This window comes from Chiloscyllium plagiosum, unplaced genomic scaffold (assembly GCF_037043375.1).
Source record: "Chiloscyllium plagiosum isolate Xiang-an unplaced genomic scaffold, Cpla_swu_hap1 HiC_scaffold_45, whole genome shotgun sequence".
Classification (NCBI taxonomy): domain Eukaryota; kingdom Metazoa; phylum Chordata; class Chondrichthyes; order Orectolobiformes; family Hemiscylliidae; genus Chiloscyllium; species Chiloscyllium plagiosum.
This window is the reverse complement of record NW_028270183.1, coordinates 10,822,288-10,845,831: the sequence shown is the minus strand read 5'-3', so window position 1 is coordinate 10,845,831 and position 23,544 is coordinate 10,822,288. Positions and strand designations below refer to the sequence as shown.

At 46.0% G+C, this 23,544-nt stretch overlaps 1 protein-coding gene across 2 annotated transcripts in view; it reads right to left on the bottom strand.

The window, feature by feature from the left end:
* Positions 1–23,544, bottom strand: part of LOC122552227 (tetratricopeptide repeat protein 39A) — a 97,420-nt gene that overhangs the window by 32,691 nt on the left and 41,185 nt on the right. For both annotated transcript variants that reach the window (XM_043694878.2, XM_087983273.1), the window contains exons 3-8: positions 20,860–20,991; positions 16,032–16,108; positions 12,377–12,444; positions 8,924–8,988; positions 4,565–4,664; positions 2,839–2,904 (exon numbers count right to left, since the gene is read on the bottom strand). In XM_043694878.2, the coding sequence (XP_043550813.1) occupies positions 2,839–2,904; positions 4,565–4,664; positions 8,924–8,988; positions 12,377–12,444; positions 16,032–16,108; positions 20,860–20,991 (508 nt within the window). The remainder of the gene's footprint in view (positions 1–2,838; positions 2,905–4,564; positions 4,665–8,923; positions 8,989–12,376; positions 12,445–16,031; positions 16,109–20,859; positions 20,992–23,544) is intronic.

Genomic DNA, 23,544 nt, shown 5'->3' with positions numbered 1-23,544 from the left:
TATCACCACCTTAGGAAGTATTAGGAGACATGACCAAAAGCTTGCTCAAAGAGATAGAGGCTTGGAGAAGGGGAGAGGGGAAGAGGTTTGGATAGGTTTAAAGAAGGGAATTTCAGAGTTTCGGACCCTGGAAGCTGAAGATAAACCCGCCAATAGTAGAGTGATGAACATTGAGAAGGCACAAGAGGCCGGAAATGGAGGAGTGTATTGGATCACAGCTTTTTGAGTGTATCACACAGCAGGAGCTGATACAAACCACATTATATCTTGTAGTAAAGCAAAAGGTGGTGAGTGTATGGAATGAGCTGCCAGAGGAAGTGGTGGAGGCTGGTACATTTACAGCATTTAAAAGGCATCGGGATGGGTGCATGAAGAGGAAGGGTTTAGGGAGATATGGGCCAAGTGCTGGCACATGGGACTAGATTCATTTAGGATATCTGGTCGGCATGGACAAGTTGGACTGAAGAGTCTGCTTCCGTGCTGTACATCTCTATGACTGTATTTGATCATCTTAACAATCCTTCACCTGAAATAATTACTACACTGGAACCTTCTACTTCTGATAGTAATATACTCCACCAAAGCTGGAAATTAAATTCAAACAATGAACTCTGGGATTGAAAAGCTTGTGATGGTGACCGTGAGGCTATAATTGATTGTTATAAAACCCATCTGGCTCACTAATGTCTGCCTTCCTTCCCTGGTCAGGCCTACATGTGACTCCAAACCCACAGCAACCTAGTGGAGTCTGAACCAACCTCTGAAATGACCAAGAAAGCCACTGAGCTTTCACTCAATGGGGTGTAAATGCCAGCCTTGCCAGCGACACACAGCCAAGAGAAAACCAAAATCCTGCCTACCTTCCATCGTTACTGTTTTATGGACAATGAATACTATCCTTAACTTCTCAAACCTTTTCATAATAATCACAGCTGTGTGTTCATTTTATATCTTCTCAGAATAAGATATGCTAGGCAAAATCTAGAATCATTAATTACTGCAATATTTATTAAGGTGAAGGTAAAGTCACCCTAATCCTTTTGGAGAATACAATTGCTGATTCAGAGTAAGGGAGGCATACGGCATGGAAACAGATCCTTTGGTCCAAATAGTCCACGCCAACCATATTCCTAAACTAATCCCACCTGCCTGCATTTGGCCCATATCTCTCCAAACCTTTCCTTTTCATGTAGCCATCCAGATGTCTTATAAACATTGTAATTGTACCAGCAGTCAAGAGTGTGATGCTGGAAAGACACAGCAGGTCAGGCAGCACCCAAGGAGCCGGAGAATCGACATTTCGGGTAGAAGCTGATGAAGTGTCTTTCCAGCACCACACTCTCGACTCTGATCTCCAGCATCTGCTGTCCTCACTTTCTCCTAATTGTATCAGCATCCAACACTTCCTCTGGCAGTTCATTCCACATACGAACCACTGTATAAAAAAAGTTGGCCCTCACGTCTTTTTTAAAATCTTTCTCCTCTCACCTTAAAAATTTGCCTTCTATTTTTGAACTCTTCCACCCCTTGATATTCACCTTATCTATGCCCCTCATGATTTTATAAGTCTCTACAAGGTCACCCCTCAACCTCCTGTGCTCCACTGAAAAAGTCCCAGTCTATCCAGCCTCTCCCGAAAACTAAAGCCTTCCATTCCCGGCAACACCCTGGTAAACCTTTTCTGAACCTTCTCCAGTTTAATAATATCCTTCCTGTAGCACAGCGATCAGAACTGCGCATAGTATTCCAGAAAAGGTCTCACCAATCTTCTGTACAAGCTCAAAATGACATCCCAAATCCTATACTCAAAGGTCTGAGCGATGAAGATCAGATCCCATAATTCAGAATCATTGACAAAGAAAGGAATGTGATCAAATTGACAGAGTCACAGAGCCCATTTATTCCACTGTGCTTGTGTAGCCTCTAAAACAAACTACTCAATTAGCTCCAGTCCCCTGCTCTCTTCCCTGGAGCCCTGTGAATGTTCTCCACCCACATATTTAAAGCATTCGTGTTTAGAAGTTCGGCTTTTGTTACCACTGTCCTTGTGGACACTGTAGTCCAGATCATAAACTCTCGCTACATAAAAAGGTGGCTCTGTGGCGCAATGGATAGCGCTTTGGATTTCTAGTAGTTCGAAGGGATTCAAAGGTTCCGATTTCGGGTCCGGCAGAGTCGGCACTTTTTATGGGTGGCACAGTGGGTCAGTGGTTAGCACTGCTGTCTCACAGCGCCAAGGACTTGGGTTCAATTCCAGCCTCGGGTGACTGTCTGTGTGGGGTTTGTACGTTCTCCCCATGTCTGCGTCATGTTTCCCCCCACAGTTCAAAGATGTGCAGGTTGGGGTGAATTGGCCACGCTATATTGCCCATACTGTTCAGGGATGTGTAGGTTAGGTGCATTAGTCAGGAGAAATGTAAAGTAATAGGATAGGGGAATGGGTCTGGGTGGAATACCCTTCGGAGAGTTGGTGTGGACTTGTTGGGTCAAATGGTGTTTCCACACTGTAGGGATTCTATGATTCATGAAAGATGTTTGTCCAATTCATGCACAGCCCTTTGGCTAATTACTTTAAAGATTTACTCATCCATCAAAGATGAGAACTCCCATCAGGCACCTCAACTGTTGGCTGAACAAATCAAACATTTTCGCTTCCCCGAATTATGCACCAATCATTTCTCAGAGTCTGTCAGAAAGCTTCCTGGAGGCTTTTTACCTTCCCTACAATAACAGCTCGGAATCCACCACTTACTCCCATGTCTAATTCGACAAATAAAAAAAGAGATCTCTGCCACCGCTTTTCAGGGTGAAAGTCGCTGAAGGTTTTCTCGTCCCTACCTTGTCACCAGAGAAGCCGGCAAACTCCAACAATTTCAGGATCCGTGTGGGGAACAGTGACAGCGTCTAAGGACATAACAAAGGTCAAGTCAAGAAACAAAGCTGCTCTCTCCAGAGAAAATCCAGACACCCAGAACGGGGTAACTGTTCCACAGATTCTCCGTTACGTGCTAAAATAAAACAAAGGACTGCAGATACTGAAGGTCTGAGACAAAAGCAGAAATTGCTGGAGAAACTTAACAAGGCAGCATCTGTGGGAAGAAAGCAAAGATAACGTTTCGAGTCCCACGACTCTACAAGTTCTGATGAAGAGTCACGGGACTGGAAACATTAACTCTGCTTTCTCTCTACAAGGACGCTGCCAGACCTGCTGAGTTTTTGCAGCAATTTCTGTTTTTGTTCCCGGTTATGTGGCTTGCTCAGTAGGGGAATCTAGGATTAGGATGGGAAAATGCAGGAAAATGGATGCAAGGAATGTCAGATTAGCCATGATCCTACTGAATGACGGAGCAGGTTCGAGGGGCCGAATAGCCTACTCTTTCCCCTAATACTCATAGTCTAATATTTGCTGTGTTTTTCCAAGTGAGGGATGGAATGTGTAGGAAACTGAAAGTCATCCATCTCTAAGTGATCGCACCAAGGATTTCCTGGTTAGGGACAGCACAGACACGATGTACATTAGCAAGTTTCCTCTGGTCCTGTGGCACAGTGGGTAACATCCCTGCCTCTGAGCCAGAAACTCTGTGATCGACTCCCACTCCAGGACTTGACAGACAAGGAAGGTGTATTCGTAGCTCAGGGGGAGTATCAATTTGCGACTTCTTCCAACACTCGCCAATAGCAGGCAGCAAGAGAACTTGTGCATCCAGCAGAGAGGGCAGATTCAAACCCCAGGGAAAGGTCTTACCCAACAGACAGCACTTCAGACAGTGTAGCACTCTCCCAGTACTATACTGACTGAGAGGCGTGAATGCCACCCACAGCTGACAACTCACTGATAAAGACTGAGGGGTGACCTTATAGAGGTTTGTAAAATCACGAGGGGCATTGATAGGATAAATAACCAAAGTTTTTTTTTCCATGGTATGGAGTTCCGAAAATTAGAGGACATAGGCTTAGGGGGATAGATTTAAAAAGGACCTGAGGGGTATCTTTTTCACGCAGTGAGTGGTGCATGTATGGAATGAGCTGCCAGGGGAAGTGGTGGAGGCTGGTACAATTACAATATGTAAAGGCATCTGGATGGATATATGGACAGGATGGGTTTAGAGGGATATGGGCCAAATGCTGGCAAACAGGACTAGGTCAGATTGGGATATCGGTCGGCATGGACAAGTTGGACTGAAGGGTCTGTTTCTGTGCTGCATGACACTAAGGATGAAGGGAAGCTCAGCCTTTTACCTTTGAGCAGTGGTGCCTACTCTAGGTGGATTGTCCACGCTAAAGCTCCCATATAGTGTCCAGGGATATGCAGACTAGGTGGGTTAGCATGGGGAATGTAGGGTTACAGGGATAGGGTCGGGGCTGCGTTTGGGTGGGATGCTCTTCGGAGGGTCAGTGTGGACTTAATGGGCCAAATGGCCTGTTTCCGCACTGTAGGAATTCACTGATTCTATAATTCTACTCTAGTCCAGCCCCACCTGTACCCTGAGGAGAACCAACATTTGTACTTTGTCGTCGGCCTCCCCCTTTTTTTGGAATGAGTCATTTCTAGCTTTGATCTTACCAAGTTGAATGCTCCAATTCCTAAGGAAACCCCTCCTTCTAAATGCGAGTGGTTCGGTCCTTTGATGAAGAGGTTTGACTGCAGAAAATTGTGGAGCTCCCTGTCAACAACAAAGAGAAACCAAGTCTTTTCACGTTCACCTCGAGCAGGACGGGAGGTTAACAGATACTTTAATCCCCATGTAACAGGGGATGGGCAGGGGGCAGACCCGAACACAAAACCAACCGAGATGACCTACTCCCTCAGCAAGCAGATGGAACAGCGTCTGGCTGGAAATGAAATATAGGTTTTTGACAGAACTGACTGCAAATGAAAGAGTGTTTTTTTCACTGAAGCTGGAAGGGCCAGTGCTGTCTGCACAGAAAGAAATAACTCGCATTTATGAGGGATGGAGGAGAAAGTGAGGACTGCAGATGCTGGAGACCAGAGTCAAAGAGTGTGTCAAGCATTCCTGATGAAGGGCTTATGCACGAAACATTGATTCTCCTACTCCTCTGATCCTGCCTGACCTGCTGTGCTTTTCCAGCCCATGTCCTGTTTTGACTCTGGCTCCTTTATGAGAGATGGGAATGGTCAGGTGGTCGTTTTTGACCAGCACAGACTCAATTAGCTGAAGGGCCTTCTTCTGAGCTCTTGACCTCTTTGTCTCTGTATTTGTCTCTCACAATCTCAAGATGCCCTGTCATCCAGACAGTGCATGGCCATTCACGAAGGTGACTCACGGCAATGTTCAGAGAGTAGTTTTTCAAGATTTCTTTGATGTGATGTGGATATCACAGGCATCTGTCTATCCCTAACTGCCCTTTTAACTGAGCCGGTTGCTAGGGCCACTGCAGAGGGCAGTTAGGAGTCAACCACATTAGAGTCATTGAAGTCTACAACACAGAAAATGACCCTTCGGCCCATTTAGTGTGTGCTGGTCAAGAACAGCTACCTAATTATTCTAATCACATTTCCCAGCACATAGCTCATAGCCAGCATGTCTTGGCATTGCAGGTGCACATTTAAGTCCTTCTTCAATGTGCTGAGGGTTTCTGCTTTCCCACCATTACCGGCAGTGCTTTCCAGATTCCCACCACCATCTGGTGGAAAAATATTTCCTCACAGCTCCTCTAAACCTTCCGCTCTTTACCTTTAATCTATGTCCCCGGTCACTGATCCCTCCATTGAAAGGATATTTCCTTCCAATCTACACCCCTCATAATTTGAGACACTTCAATCATATCTCCCCTCAGTCTACTCTGCTCTAAGGGAAACTGCCCCAGTCTGTCCAATCTCACCTCATCACTGAAACTCTCCAGCTAGGCGACATCCTGGTAAATCTCCTCTGCACCCTCTCCAGTGCCATCACATCCCTCCTAGAAGGTGGATTACAAAACTGCACATAATACTCTAGCTGTGGCCTAACCTTATGTTTTATACAGTTCCAGTTTCATCTCCCTGCTCTTCGATTCTAGGGTGAGTATCCCATATGATTCTAGGGTGTGGTGCTGAAAAAGCACAGCAGGTCAGGCAGCATCCAAGGAGCAGGAGAATCAACGTTTCAGGGTAAGTCCATCGGGAATGCTTTTGCCCGAAACATTGATTGTCCTGCTCCTCAGATGATGCCTGACCTGCTGCGCTTTTCCAGCTCCACACTCTCAACTCTGATCTCCAGCATTTGCAGTCCTCACTTTCTCCTAAGTATCCCATGTGCCTTCTTAACCATTTTGTCTACATGTCCTGCTACCTTAAAGAACCGGTGGACGTGCAACCCCAAGGTCCCTCTGATCCTCTGTGCTTCCCAGAGTCCTACCATCCATCATGAATTCCCTTGGCTTGTTTCTCCAGCCCAAGTGCGTCACGTTGCTGTGGATCTAGATTCACGCATCAGCCGGACTGGGCAAGGATAGCAGATTTCCTTCCTTCAACGATTTTATTTTTAAGTGAAAATCAATGAGAGTTTCATTGTCACCATGAACTGTGACTGGCCTTCAATTCCTGATGGACAATAAATATCAGCCTTAGCTATCACCCATTAATGAATTCAAAGGCTCTGCCAAGTTCCAGAGAGTGATTGAGTCACTGGGCATTAGAGAGCCTAAAGTCTGGATTATACTGAGCTAATTGATCTGATCAGAGCTAATAGTCTGGATGCTACAATTAACCCCGAGTTAGGGAGGCTAATATCCATCAGAGATCCCACTGGATTCTTCTCTGTCTCTTTACTGGAAGGTGGGTGGTGACATGACCATACTCTGATGCCAAGGTGGTCAATAAACCCATTTACCGTGCACTATGAATTTTTACAAACAACTAATTTCTTCAAACCAGCATCCCAGGGACAGCAAGTTGCATTTACGTTACCAAGCATTTACAAACCAAGGCAATTTAACCTGGATATTGGACTCAACCAGAGTCTATAAGCTTCATATAAAGCCCTGGTTTGATCACAATTGGAGCCTGTGAAAGCTCTTCTGATCTTGGAGGGAATGCAGCGCTGACCTACCAGAATAAAACACGGATTATAAACTACAGGGATTCAAGAAGGCAGCTCGCCACCACCTTCTCAACCGGGGATGGGCAATAAATATTGGCCAGTCAGTGACATCCAGATCCCATGAGTGTTTAAAAATTAATTCCAAAAGGGAGGTCCCTGGTCTCCCTTTGGGGAAACTTACACAAACTAAGGAGACACTCCTGAAATGTAGAAGCTCAAGGAGTGATTCGATCAAAATGTTCAAGATCCAACAGGGTAGGCAGAAAGGAACTGTTCCCACTAGCCATGCAGTGTAGGAGTGGGTACAAAGTCAAAGTATTAGAGCCAGAACATTCAGGAGTAAAATGAGAAGACACTTCGACACTCAAAGGGTGGGAGAACTATGGAACTCTCTTCTGTAAATGACAATTGACAATGGATCCACTGTTATATTTAAAACCGATACTGAAAGATTTAAGCAAAGATTTTAGTGGATCAAGGTTAATGGGACTGGAAGGAAAGATATTAATAGATGTGATGCAAGGACAGGTATGTGGGGATTGAACACACATCAGCTATGATTGAGGTGAATTGCAGAACGGATTTGAGGACAGCAACGGGCTCCTCCAACCTCCCTCCCCATCCACTTCCATCAATATTCTTCCACTCTGTCTCCAAGGTGGGAGACTCCAAAGCTAGAGGGCATAGGTTTAGGGTGCGAGTGTAAAAGTTTAAAAGGGGCAACGTTTTCACACAGAGGGTGGTGCATATATGAAACAAACTGCCAGAGGAAATGGTAGAGATAGGTACAATTCCAATTAAAACCCATTTGGACAGGTTTTTGAATATGAAAGATTGAGAGAGATACAGGCCAAACAGAGGTAAATGGGACGAGTGCAGTTTAGGAAGCTTGGTTGGCATGCACGAGTTGGCCCGAAGGGTCTGTTTCCGTGCTGTACGACTATGAGTCTACTTGGAGTCATAGAGCATGGAAACAGACCCTTCGGGCCAACCTGTCCATGCTGACCAGATATTCTAACCTAATCTAGTCCCATTTGTCAGCACTTGGCCCATATCCCTGTAAACCCTTCCTATTCATATACTCATCAAGATGCCTTTTAAATGCTGTCATTGTACCAGCCTCCACCTTCCTCTGGCAGCTCATTCCATAAACGCACCATCCTCTGCAGAAAAAGTTGCCCCGTAGGTCCCTTTTAAATCTTTCCCTTCTCACCCTAAACCTATGCCCTCTAGTTCTGGACTCCCCGACCCCAGGGAAATAGACTTTGTCTATTTATCCTATCCATGCCCCTTATAATTTTGTAAACCTCTATAAGGTCACCCCTCAGCCTCCGACGCTCCAGGGAAAACAATCCCAGCCTGTTCAGCCTCTCCCAATAGCTCAAACCCTCCAACCCTGGCAACATCCTTGTAAATCTTTTCTGAACCCTTTCAAGTTTCATAACATCTTTCCGATAAGAAGACCAGAATTGCACACGATATTCCAAAAAAATGGTCTAACCAACGCCCTGTACAGCTGCAACATGACCACTTCATTATTTTTATCTAGCTTCTCCCTAAATGCATTGTCCTCAACCACTCCATGTGGGAACAGGGTCCACATTCCCACTGTTCTCCAGGTGAATGAGTTTCACTCAAATTCTCTGCTGAGTTTTCTTTTGTGATTGTGGCAAGTTTACGGTGCCTAGTTCTCACTGGCCTCACCCACAAGTTGAAACACCTCCCCAAGACTCTTTCCAGAGTCAATTATCAGACATATACAAAACATTGACAGGGAACAAAGAGGGAAACATTAGAAAGGTGTGTGTGTGTGTGTGTATATATATAAAGAAGAGAGCAAAACTTACAAACTAAAAATTGGAATAAAAATCTTAACTCACTTGTAAATCATGAAGCTGCTTCTGACTTTAATTCCACCCTTGATAAAGCTGACCATGTTCTCATCCTGAAAGCACAGACACAGACAAGAGTCAAGTCTAATTATAATGCCAACTCTGGTATTTCTGTACTAACGGGCTGTGATCATAACCTGGAAGAAAGCACTAATCAATTGCAAAAACAAGTGTTTGCAGAATGGTCTGAGGTTCCAGGATCTGAGTTGAAGTCGATCACTTCCTCTGAGGCACATATATTTTTACACTTTCATGGGATGGGAGTGTCACTGGCAAAGTTAGCGTTGGATCCCCATCCCTCATTGCCCTTAAACTGACTACCTTGCTAGGCCATTGTAGGAAGCAGCTAAGAGTCAACCACATTGCTGTGGGTCTGGAGGCACACTTTAGCCAGGTAAGGATGGTCAATTTCCTTCCCTTATGAATCAGATGGACTTCCACAACAATCAATGATAATTTCATGAATACTGAGACTAGCTTTCCATTCCAGATTTTATTCACTCAATTTCAAAAAAATTACTTGGATTTGAGTCCATGAATCCTGGACATTAGCCCAACCCACCAGTGACATATACCTATACCGCCATTTGGAATGGAATTCAAATGAAATGGTTTTAATATTTCTTAAAAAACAAATAAGATGAGCTCTCAAAAAATAAAGAAGAACCTGCTGTCAACACCTCCTCATTGTCTGGGAGTATTGAAATTGGACAGTGTTTTTGTCTCTGGCATTAATAGCCCACATGGGACTCATACACAAGTACAAATCGCAAAAGTTAATATTCGAAAAAGAACAAGCAAAAAGAAGTCATTTCCATATGACACATTCACAAATGTATTTTTCATTTTATATAACTTACATAAAGTGCAATTCTTGCTTTCTTTTAATGCTTTCATGAATTACAACATTTAAAAGGCACCTGGATGGGCATATGAATAGGAACGGTTTACAGAGATATGGGCCAAGTGGTCGCAAATGGGACTCGGTCAGGTTGGGATGCCTGGTTGGTGCAGACGAGTTGGAGCGAAGGGTTTGTTTCCATGCTGTATGACTTTATAGCTCCACAATTAATAAGTCTAATCAACTCCTCTGGTTGGAAATTAACGAGGGAGCAAGTGAAATGCCTTTCCAGCCTCTGCTCAACAGGAAAGACTCCAGGACCCGGGATCACAGTCTAAGGAAACAGAGTAGGCCATTTAGACTGAGACAAGAAGAAATGTCTTCACCCAGCGAGGGGGGAGCCTGTGGAATTCTCTGCCACAGAAAGCAATTGAGGCCAAAACATTGAATGTTTTTCAACCAGGAGTTAAACATAGCTCTTAGGGCTAAAGGGATCAAAAGTACGGGGAGAAAGGGAACAGGATGATCAGCCACGATCATATTGGAGCAGGCTTGAAGGGCCCAAATGGCCTACTCATGCTCCTATTTACTATGTTTTCTGATTTATGTGAATGCTCAATGTTGATATGCAGAAATCACAAATCAAATCCATTTCATCTAATACTTGTTGCCATTTAGTACATTCACGTTTACAGTTAACAGTTATCACAGTCGTCACATGTGGATCATCCAGCTTCAGGAGTTATGTCCACAACTTCCAGCCCTTCAGTGCACTATGGTCAAAGAGCCTTAGACAGTGACCTTTCCACACCTGATCCTTTGTGCCAGCTGCCCCAAGCTTCAGCACGTAGTCCTGGACCTTGGAATGTGCCAGTCTGTGACACTCGGTTGGGGTCAACTTCCTGCACAGGAAAACCTGCACCTTTCGGACAGACTAAAGAATTTCTCTCGCGGAGGTGATGGTCCACCAGCTGATTTTGTAGAATGTATGGCTGAGCAAAGGAAGGGCTACCTGTACGGGCACAATTGTTTTGCATTTGAACAGCAGTGAAATTGTCTGCTGCTGGCGAGTTTTGAGAAGATTTGTAGCTCAGATTGAGGTTCTGGATGTAGGTTTGCTGGCTGAGCTGGAAGGTTCATTTCCAGACGTTTCGTCACCCTATTAGGTAACATAACATCTTCAGTGGGCCTCAGGCGAAGCACTGTCCATGATTCCTGCTTTCTATTTATATATTGGGGTTTCATGATTCCTGCTTTCAAGAAACCCAAACATACAAATGGAAAGCAGGAATCATGTATAGTGCTTTGCCTGAGGCCCAATGAAGATGTTACCTAGTAGGGTGACGAAACGTCTGGCAATGAACCTTCCAGCTCAGCGAGCAAACCTACACCCATTGTCTGCTGCTATCAGTAACTTTCCAAACCACAAATGTCCTTAAATAACCCAGCCACAGGGGTCAGAGTTCATGCTGCCTGGCCAGGGAGCTTTGCAAAATGCAAAGTGTTTTTAAATTTCTCTCCAGGTCAGCAGCACCCAGCACTGAGTGTGAGCATTCTCTCTCTCTTCAGATTATCTTTAATGTGCAACAGGCTGTGACAGACCAATAAAATGTGAGCTGGATCACCTATAAAGAAAATATTTGAATTTCTGTTGAGTCTTCCATTCTGAAGAACATTTAAAAAAACATTTCTTGATCAACCTGTTACCTACCTCTGGAGGAGGTGGGACTTGAAGCTAGGCCTCTCGGTCCAGAGGGAGGGACGTTACCAGTGCACCACTGGAGGGGCCCCTCAAGGACTTTACAGCCAGCAATCCATGATTTAAGGTCCCACAAGCAGCAATGTGATAATAACTGGATAATCTAGGTTTGCTGCCCCATCCTCATGATGTTTAAGGGATAAATATTAACCAGACCACGAGGGAGAAAGCCTCTGCTTGAATACAACTGTGGGTCCCTTTACATCCACTTGGGAGGGTAATAGAGTCATAGAGATGTACAGCACAGAAACTGACCCATCAGTCCAACTCGTCCATGCCGACCAGATATCCTAAAGTAATCTAGTCCCATTTGCCAGTATTTGGTCCATATCCCTCTAAACCCTTCCTATTCATATACCCATCCAGATGCCTTTTCAATGTTGAAATTGTACCAGCCTTCACCACTTCCTCTTGCAGCTCATTAAGTGGAAGCTTTCTAAATTGAAAAACACCCAGGCACACTACCTGATAAAGGAAGTGCTATCTTTGGGGCGGCATGAGGGCTCTGTGGTTAGCACTGCTGCCTCACAGTGCCAGGAACCCGGGTTTGATTCCAGCCCCTTGGGCGACTGTCCGCGGGGAGTTTGCACATTCTCCCCGTGTCTGCATGGGCTTCCTCTGGGTGCTCTGGTTTCCTCCCATAATCCAAAGATGTGCCGGTCAGGTGAACTGGCCATGCTAAATTGCCCGTAGTGTTAGGTGTATTAGTCAGAGGGAAATGGGTGGGTTACTCTTCAACAGGTGTGGACTTGTTGGGCCAAATGGATTAGTTTCCACTCTGCAGGGAATCTAATCTAACCTAACGTTAGGCGTTACACAATGCTGAATTGTCTCCTCTTACCTGTAAGAAGGTGAGAGCTGCTCGCTGCAGTAAACACTCTGCATAGCAAACCTCTGCATGGACCTCCTCTGTAAAACAAGTTGAAACAATCAGGCAGGTACAATTAACCCTGACAATCCCACATTTTCCAGTTCCATCATAAACATAGCGAATTATATGGTGCTATCAGAAGGGTACAATGCTTAAGGTACATCTAAAGATCGTTAATTCACAGGCTACCACTTTGATAATGACTCTGGAAGTTTCTGTCTGCCTGAAGATTCCAAACTTTGTCATTGTCCTTTGGGGTAAGGGACTGCCTACTGTGCCCACCCTTGGCCTACTCACTGACTCCAGTTCCACACGACAATTGTTCTTCACACTACAGTCAGAGTCACCAGACCAAAGAAGGTTAGAAATGGAACAAATGTCACAGGTCTCGATCGCCTATCTCATTTCACTTGGAGTTGAGTGTGGGGTGCTGGAAAAGCACAGCAAGTCAGGCAGCATCCGAGGAGCAGGAGAATTGACGTTTCGGGCATAAGCCCTTCATCAAAAGCCATTCCTGATTCTCCTGCTCCTCGGATGCTGCCTGACCTGCTGTGCTTTTCCAGCACCACACTTCACTCTGGAGCTGAGCGGACAAATACTAAATCGGAAAGCGGAATACTGCAGCTGTTGGAAATCTGACATGGAGACACAAAATGCCCAAAGTACTCAACAGGTCAGGCAGCAGCTGTGCAGAGAGAAACAGGGCTAAGTTTTCAGGTCGGTGCCCTTTCATCAAAACTGGAAAAAGTTAGAGATGTCATAGGTTTCGAGGAAGGAGTGCGATGGACAAAGACAAGGGAAGACAAGAGAGACTGAATGGCAGGAGAGGGCCAGAGAGAATGATGCCAAGGAAAGAGAGAGGTAACAAAAGGTCCAGACTGGGTGCACCACTATCTGAAAGCAAAAATCAAGAGAAAAACTAAGCAATGCAAAGCAAAGGAGAGAAAACAGAGGACACAGAATTTGCAGACTGAAATTATTGATGTGATATTTCTTTCAGGCTACTGTGGGCACGTTTCTGTGTTTCCTTTTCTCAGCCCCATCACCATTCCCTTGGACTCTGATTCTATCCCTGAATCTCTCCCGCCTTCACTGACTTTCCTTTGTCTCTAGTCCCACCCATTCCTCCTCAAACCTGTTACATCATGGACTTATCCCAGACCTGATGGAAGGTCATCAGCTTGAAACATTAACTCTGGTTCTCTCTCCTGACCTGCTGAGGACTACCAGCATTGTTTTGGTTTTACTGATGGCTGCATGCATTGCCCAGTTTTATATCAGGAGGTCCTACATAGGGAGGAGATGGCACAGGATATAAAAGGGTAGAGGTATGCTCCAGTTATAATCAACTACACAAGAAGTTAGTTCTCCTCAATGCCCCACACTGCTATGAATCGGAAACATATGACTGTTGCATCACTGTCACGGAGTCAAACTTCTGCCTTTAATTGGGGTCTCCACACCTCACCTCAAGGAAGGTGTGTATGCTTTGAGTTAGTCTTCATTTGAGATCAAAGATTAACAAATGATTCCATAACTATGTTTAAGACATTGAAAGTATTTGATAGCATCAGGAAGACAGAAACAATTTTCTTGGGAGGGTGTGTGTGTGTGTGTGTGTGTGTCTGTGTGTGTGTCTGTGTGTGTGTCTGTGTGTGTGTGTCAAATTAGATTTGCCGTCCTAATCACCGACTCAACCTGCAAGTTTACCTGAAAAGAGAATTCTGCACTAGGATTCCTAAGTTCCTTTGTATTCCAGCTTTCTGAATTTTCACCCCATTTAGAAAATAGTCCATGCCTCTATTCTTCCTACCAAAGTGCATGACCTCACACTTTCCCACATTGTATTTCATCTGCCACGTCTCTGCCCAGTCTCCTAACCTGTCTAGAACTTTCTGCAGCCTCCCTTTCTCCTCAGTACCACCTGCTCCTCCACCTAATCTTTGTATCATCTGCAAACTTAGTCAGAATGCCCTCAGTTCCTTCATCTAGATCCTTAATATATAAAATGAAAAGTTGCGATCCCAAAACTGAGCCTTGCAGAACCCCACTTGTCACCAGCTGCCATCCTGAGAAAGACCCTTTTATCCCCACTCTCTGCTTTCTGCCAGACAGCCAAGCTTCTATCCAGGATAGCACCTTGGGCTCTTTTCTTACTCAGCAGCCTCCTATGCGGCACCTTGTCAAAGGCCTTTTGGAAGTCCAGGTAGATAACATCCATTGGTTCTCCTTGGTCTAACCTGCTCGTTACTTCCTCAAAGATTCTAACAGGTTTGTCAGGTATGACCTCCCCTTGATGAAACCATGCTGACTTTGCCCTTTTTTAACCATACACTTCCAAGTGTTCAGAAATCTCATCCTTCACAATGACCTTAGCGACAACTGAGGTCAGGCTAATCGGCCTATAATTTCCCTTCTTTTGCCTTACCCCATTCTTAAACAGTGGGGTTATATTCACCCCTGATTCCTGATGAAGAGCTTATGCCCAAAACGTCGATTCTCCTGCTGCTCAGATGCTGCCTGACCTGCTGTGTTTTTCCAGCACCACATGTTTTCACTCTGATCTCCAGCATCTGCAGTCCTCACTTTCTCTGAGTTATATTTACCTTTTCAACATATCCTTCGAGTGCCTTCTCCTTACATTGATCTGAATTTCCGATAAATACATCTGTTCTGTTAGGGGTTAGTGAGTTAAGGCAGGTAAATAGAGTTGAACTGCCCATGTGATAATGGGAGAACGTGCTTTAGGGACCAAATTGCCCCAAACCATTCCTGTTAGCTTCCCTGGTCCCATAAGCTCTCTAATCTGTGGCAGAGTTTAAACAGGCCTGTGACATGGATGAGCGACTGGCCTCAGTATCCCCAGGAAGAGCGCATGGAATCATGACCCTTGCGTAATTGGGTGGGGTCGTCAACACGGGAGTGTCTGAGTTCCCACGTTTATCCAAACTCATCCTGGTTCGGAACAGGACATGGCCAGTGTTTATGGAACCTTACCCCAGGAGAGAGGAAAAGCAAATTAAACCAGTGAAGTCAGGATGATCAGGCAAAGTACTCAGGAATACTCATACAGGTTAAAGGGAGGTAAGATGCGTTAGTACAGATACAAGGGGCTGAATAACAAAACTTTGCCTCCAATTCTTCTTCCTCCAATTCTAGCCTCTTGAATTTCCCCAGATTGCATCACTCAACCACTGATGACCATCAATGTGCCCTCTAATTATTTTCCTTTTGATGCGTGGAACTCCAAGGTCCTCTGAGGCTATGAGACACTGATTGGCGTGCGCAGAGTCTCAAAACTACTACCCAGCTTAGACAGAACGTTAGCGACCATGCCTTTAGTTATCTGGTCTCCAGGCTCTGCAGTTCCCTCCCTGAACCTCTCTAATCACAGGGGTAGGGTTGAAGGAGCAACTTAAGCATTTGGCCACAATCTCCTTCTGAGGTCAAATATCATCCAATGAAAGTTGCTGAGAAATGTCTCGGAATGTTTAATGATGTTAAAGGCACTACGCAAACACAAAGCTGATATAACCTTGAACAAGCAGTAGAGTTATCGATCTAATGGAATGAAGACCTTCGCCTTGGAGGTTTCATTTCCCTTGTAGGGGATTCTGACACAAACCTTCTGTGAAGTGGTCACCAGCCGGTTTGTTCACAAGACTCGAGAGAGAACCAACAACAGTCGACTTCTTCCGGAACCTGTTGGCAACAAGTGGTCAGTTAGGGAAGACTGCCCAGTCTCCTGACATCGGAGTGCTGACAGGTACAAGCACACCCAAGGAAGTGGAATGGAAATTGGCCATTCGGCCCCACAAGCCACTACAAGTTCTAGATCACGGCTGATCGGATTGTGGCCTCATTTCCACTATCCCGCTGTTATTTCTTATGTTATCTGACCCTCTACAAAGGGTGCTCAAAGGATGTCCTCTCCACCGCCATCTCTCAAGCAAATGGACAGCAAGTGCCAGCCTTGCCCAAGACACCCCATGCCAAGAATGGGTGTCTTTTAAATAATCACAGTCATTACGTCTTATGCTGAGTCAAGGAAGATGAACACAACAATATTAGAAAAGATATTAAGTCAGCGTAATCTCCACCAGGACTCAGATAAGAAGTTCTTTTTTATTCCTTTGCTGTACATGGGCATCACTGACAAGGTGATCAGTTGTTGCCCATCCTGAGTGTCCTTGAGAAAGGAGTGCTGGCATGGAGGGAACACCAGTCCATAAATATAAGCTGGGAGGATGTTGCCCCTTGTCCTGGAAGCTGGAACTTGGAGGCACAGCTCATAATAAGGGATCTCCTTTACTGTAATTCATTTCTAGGATGTGGGAATCGCTGGCTGGGCCTACATTTATCACTTATTCCCAGCTGCCCTTCAGAAGGTGGTGGTGAGCTGCCTTCTTGAACCGCTGCAGCCCATTTGTTGTAGGTAAACCAATAATGCTCCTGAGAAGGGAATTCCAGGATTTAGAACCAGCAACACTGAAGGACTGGTGATATATTTCCACATCAGGATGGTGAGCCTCATACACTTAATGGTAAGGCCCTAGGGAGTGTTACTGAACAAAGAGACCTTGGGGTGCAGGTTCATAGTTACTTGAAGGTGGAGTCGCAGGTAGACAGGGTGGTGAAGGCAGCATTTGGTATGCTTTCCTTTATTGGTCAGAGTATTGAGTACAGGGGTTGGGACGTCATGTGGCAGCTGTACAAGACATTGGTTAGGTCACTTTTGGAATACTGCATTCAATTCTGGTCTCCCTGTGAAAGGAAGGATGCTGTGAAACTTGAAAGGGTTCAGAAAAGATTTACAAGGATGTTGCCAGGATTGGAGGATTTGAGCTATAGGGAGAGGCTGAATAGGCTGAAGCTGTTTCCCTGGAGCGTCGGAGGCTGAGAGGTGACCTTATAGAGGTTATATAATCAAGCTGGTATGGACAGGGTGAATAGCCACGGTCTTTTCCCAAGATAGGGGAGTCCAAAGTAGAGGGCATAGGTTTAAGGTGAGAAGGGAAAGGTTTAAAAGGGACCTAAGGGGCAACTTTTTCACGCCGAGGATGATGCATGTATGGAATGAGGGAAAGTGGTGGAGGCTGGTACAATTACATCATTTAAAAGTCATCTGGATGGGTATATGAATAGGAAGGGTTTAAAGAGATATGAACCAAATGCTGACAAACGGGACTAGACTAATTTAGGATATCTGATCAGCATGGACATGTTGACCCGAAGGGTCTGTTTCCATGCTGTACACCTCTACAACTCTATGAGTGGCTTGGAGAGGAACTTGCGGGTGGTGTTGCCATATATCTGCTGCCCTTGTCCTTCTAGATAGAAGTGGTTGCAAATTTGGAAAATGCTGTCTAAAGAAATCTTGGGGAATTCCTGCGGTCTATCTTGTCAACGGTACACACTGTTACCACTGTGCATCAGTGGGGGAGGGTGTGAATGATTGGTGTCAATCAAGCGGGCTGCTTTGTCCTGGATGGTATTAAACTTCTTGAGTGCTGTCGGAGCTGCTCTTCATCCAGAAAAGTTGGGAATATTCCATCACACTCCTGACTTGTAAATGGTGGACAGACTTTGGGGAGTGAAGAAGTGAGTTATTCCCTGCAGGATTCTAAGTTTCTGACTCACTGTTGTAGCCAGAGCATTTATATGGGTGGACCTGTTCAGTTTCTGGTCAATGGCACCCCCCCAGGATGTTGATACTGGAGGCATTCAGCAACTGTAATTGCGGTGCCATTAAATGTTGTAAGAGGCAATGGTTAGATTCTCTCTTGTTGGAGATGGTCATTGCCTGGCACTTGTGTGGTGGAGATGGTCATTGCCTGGCACTTGTGTGGTGGAGATGGTCATTGCCTGGCACTTGTGTGGTGGAGATGGTCATTGCCTGGCACTTGTGTGGTGGAGATGGTCATTGCCTGGCACTTGTGTGGTGGAGATGGTCATTGCCTGGCACTTGTGTGGTGGAGATGGTCATTGCCTGGCACTTGTGTGGTGGAAATATTCATTGCCACCTCTCAGCCTAAACCTGGATATTGTCCAGAGAGAAAAACAAAAAGGGCTGGAGAAACTCAACAGGTCTGTCAGCATCTGTGGAGAGAAAAACAGAGTTAACATTTCAAGTCTAGAGACTCAGAAGACTGTCCAGACCTTGCTCCATTTGAAGATGAGCTACTTCAGTATCTTAAACATAATATTAAAAATCACACCAGGTTCTAGTCCAGCAGGGTTTAATTGGAAGCACTAGCTTTCGGAGCGCTGCTCCTTCGTTAAGTGGATTCATCAGCACAACCACCTGATGAAGGAGCGTTGCTCCGAAAGCTAGTGCTTCCAAATAAACCTGTTGGACTAGAACCTGGTGTTGTGTGATTTTTAACTTTGTACACCCCAGTCCAAACACCGGCATCTCCAAATCATGACTACTATTAAACATAATATGTTTCTGACCCCCATTCCCCTGCGTTCCCCCCAAACCATTTAATCTCTTTACTCAACAAGAAAGAAGACCACTACTATGTTGAACTCCAGACTACAACACAAATGCACAGACTCCCCCAGATATAACTCGCTATGATGATTGTCGGATTCTACCAACACAACGGTGGCCTGGAAACAAGACCATTGTTATCAGTATGTAAATAACTTCAGGCAAATGACAGAAGCCACAGAGGCTCTTGCTGCAGCTTTAGTTGAACCAGCAAAGGAACTTACAAAATTCCAGCACACCGTGACTGCATTATTCAAATTATCAAAACGCTTCTAGCAAGGAAAGGTTCCCCAGGAAATGACCCAGAGTAACTGGGATCTGCATCAGAATTGCTGAAAGTAAAGCTAACAAGAGCTCTAAAGCATGAGCATCTAATCAAAGCACACACTCAGCAGCACACAGACTTCAGTGTTGAAGGTGCTGAATATCTGTGCTGTGATGTTACACTGTGGACCCTGCCTCAAATGTATGTAAACATAAACTTGTTCAAGTAAGAGATGCCTTTGGTTTGTTTGTTGATAGAGTCAAACTGCAATGTTTGTTTCCTCATGTGTTCCTGTACAGAAACAAACTGCTTTAGGGACTATGTATGTGTGTATAAAGATATTTATGAATAAACTATATTTCTGAAATAGAAAAAAGTTACACTTCAGGCCCCGGTGTACAGATTCACAGAGTTGGTAAAGTGGTCCATTTAGCTCATCATACCTTCACTGGCTGTATTATTTAGTGCCAATTTCCTGCCTTTTCTCCATAGCACTGCATGCCATTTCTATCCAATTAGCTAGCCAGTGCCCTCAGGCGATCGCAAACTTAGTCAATGCCCCTTTGCAAAGAAGGAAAGGGAGCTCAGAAGGCTAATAGCGAGCTATTAGGAAGACAAACCACATGTTAAACTTTATCACAAGAGGATTTCAATCCAGGAGCAGAGAGGCCTTGCTTCGATTGTACTGGAGCTTGGTTAGACCATGCGTGGAGTGCAGCACGCAGTTTTGGTCTCCTTATCCCAGGAAGGATATTATTGCCGTGGAGGGAATGTGAGGAAGGTTCACCAGACTTATTCCTCGGGTGTACCCTGGGCAAACTGGGCTCAGATGTTAGCACCTGGGCAGCATCTGCCTTAGATGTCGTACGGATTAACACTTTACGTCAGAGAATTACTTGGAGCCAGGCAGGATTTAACACAGGAAACGCTGGAGACTCAGCAGGTCCAACCGCATCTTTAGAATCACAGAAATAGAGTTATCATTTCAAGCCAGGTACGACTCTACTCCCTCCACAGCAGTTGAGTTTCTTCAGCATTTGCTGCTTTTGTTTCAGATTTCCAACTTTTGGATATTTTGGATATTTTTAATTAGCATGCAATTGTGCTACTGCAGTATTTCCCTATCTCTGTGCTCGGAGGTCAAGGTTCAGGTCCATCGTCACCGGGACTGTGTTATAACATTTTTTTTGATTCATTGTGGGATGAAGGCATCAATGGCCAGACCAGCTTTTACTACCCCATCCTTAATTGCCCAGAGAGCAGTTAAGAGTCAACTCCAGTGGGTCTGGAGTCACATGTAGGCCAGACCAGGTAAGGATGGCAGTTTCCTTCCTTAAAGGACGTTAGTAAACCAGATGGGTTTTTCCAACAATCAATAATGGATTCTGGGTCAATATTGGACTATTAATTCCAGATTGTTATTGAATTCAAATTCCACAATCTGCCATGGCAAGATTCAGGCTCAGGTCCCCGGAACATTCCCTGGGTCTCTGAATTAACAGTCCAGTGATAATACCACTGGGCCAACGCCCTCCCTCATATTACTACAATAGAGCTTTTTCGCCAATGTGTCTCTTCACCTTTGACCCAGGAGAAGTCATTTTAACTGCTGTAACCAAAGCAAATTATGTACCTATGTACCCACCAAACCCCCCCCCCCCCCCCCCCCCCACCTCGATCCGCAATTCCTACCTTTGGCAAATCTCCTGTGCTTCTTTCATCGTGTGTCCCGCACTGATGATGTCATCATGTTCAAAGGTCATCATTGCCTGCATTTCCAAAATGGTGGCATATATCAGCGCATGGTACATGCTGTCCTTCACCCTGTCACACAAGTGAGAGACAAGTTGGTGAATACCCATATCTGCGTAGCTAGGACTCGCACCTTCGAACCAGGAGACTTTAGCCCACACACAATGCAGCAACAAACACAGAATCGTACAGAAGAGGCTCTTTGACCATCGTGTTTGTACTGCCAAAAATACACTTCTACTACACGAATTCCGCTTTCCTGCACTATAGACCATCAACCAGGATATTATTAGATGGGCAGAGCAGACTTGAAAGGTCACATGGTCCTTTCCTGCTCCTATTTCTCATTTTCTAATACTTTCCAACCTCAAAATATACTCTGCCTCTTCACACGGTGTTGACTGAGGTTTGAGTTGTACATATTGGGATAGTCCCTGTCTGCTCCTGACTTAACTGGGCACAGGGTGAATTCTGGGCTGGATTGGATTGGACTGGGGTTACTGGGTGACACCACACCAAGACCAATCAATCCCTTTCTCAGCCAACGCTTGTCATCTGACAGGGATCAGTAACTGCAGCCTGTGGCTCATACACATAATGTCCAAAATTACCCACACTATGCAAATGCAACTTCTGTCATTTTGCAACCCCCCCACGGCGGACTTCAGGACAGGCAGCAGTGAAAAATGGCCAAGCAGAGGCTGATAGCTAAGTTTGGTACCACAGGGATGGGACCTTAGGTCCATGTCACATTACAGGTGACCCCATTGTACTACACACACACTCTCTCTCTCTCTCTCACAGACACTCACAACCACACACCCCCTCCCCCTCATCCCCACACACACACAAACTCACATGCACACATACACATATACGTTTGTGGGGTGAATTTGTACTTGCAGAGTTACATTGTACTTTGCTCAAAAACTGCATGAATCCATGTAAGATTCTGTCAATTTTTTTAGATTACAATCAGTCTAAACATTATGGCACAGACAGCAGCACACAGGGAGCCAACACCTTCAACACATTATCTGGGCTGACAACTCGACACTGTTCTATCTCTCTCCCCCCCACCGCCCCCCCCCCCCGCCCCCCGCCGCCCCCCCCGCCCCCCCCCGCCCCCCCCCGCCCCCCCCGCGCCCCCCCCGCCCCCCCCGCCCCCCCCACCCCCCCCACACACCCACACATTGGCGCCACCTCGTGCTCCCGCGAGGAGGTTGAGCAATTCATCAACTTCACCAACACATTCCACCCTGACCTTAAATTTACCTGGACCATCTCTGACACCTCCCTCCCCTTCCTGGACACCTCCATCTCCATTAATGACGACCGATTTGACACTGACATTTTCTACAAACCCACCGACTCCCACAGCTACCTGGATTACACCTCTTCCCACCCTATCTCTTGCAAAAATGCCATCCCATATTCCCAATTCCTCCGCCTCCGCCTCCGCCGTATCTGCTCCCAGGAGGACCAGTTCCACCACAGAACACACCAGATGGCCTCCTTCTTTAGAGACCGCAATTTCCCTTCCCACGTGGTTAAAGATGCCCTCCAATGCATCTCATCCACATCCCGCACCTCCGCCCTCAGACCCCACCCCTCCAACCGTAACAAGGACAGAACGCCCCTGGTGCTCACCTTCCACCCTACAAACCTTCGCATAAACCAAATCATCCGCTGACATTTCCGCCACCTCCAAAAAGACCCCACCACCAGGGATATATTTCCCTCCCCACCCCTTTCCGCCTTCCGCAAAGATCGTTCCCTCCGTGACTACCTGGTCAGGTCCACGCCCCCCTACAACCCACCCTCACATCCTGGCACCTTCCCCTGCCACCGCAGGAACTGCAAGACCTGCGCCCACACCTCCTCCCTCACCTCCATCCAAGGCCCTAAAGGAGCCTTCCACATCCAAAGTTTTACTTGCACATCCACTAATATCATTTATTGTATCCGTTGCTCCCGATGCGGTCTCCTCTACATTGGGGAGACTGGGCGCCTCCTAGTAGAGCGCTTTAGGGAACATCTCCGGGACACCCACACCAATCAACCACACCGCCCCGTGGCCCAACATTTCAACTCCCCCTCCCACTCTGCCGAGGACATGGAGGTCCTGGGCCTCCTTCACCGCTGCTCCCTCACCACCAGACACCTGGAGGAAGAACGCCTCAATTTCCGCCTCGGAACACTTCAACCCCAGGGCATCAATGTGGACTTCAACAGTTTCCTCATTTCCCCTTCCCCCACCTCACCCTAGTTCCAAACTTCCAGCTCAGCACTGTCCCCATGACTTGCCCGGACTTGTCCTACCTGCCTATCTCCTTTTCCACCTATCCACTCCACCCTCTCCTCCCCTGACCTATCACCCTCATCCCCTCCCCCACTCACCCATTGTACTCTATGCTACTTTCTCCCCACCCCCACCCTCCTCTAGCTTATCTCTCCACCCTTCAGGCTCTCTGCCTTTATTCCTGATGAAGGGCTTTCGCCCGAAACGTAATTTGCTGCCCCTTGGATGCTGCCTGAACTACTGTGCTCTTCCAGCACCACTAATCCAGAATCTGGTTTCCAGCATCTGCAGTCATTGTTTTTACCTTTTAACCAATTGTTAAA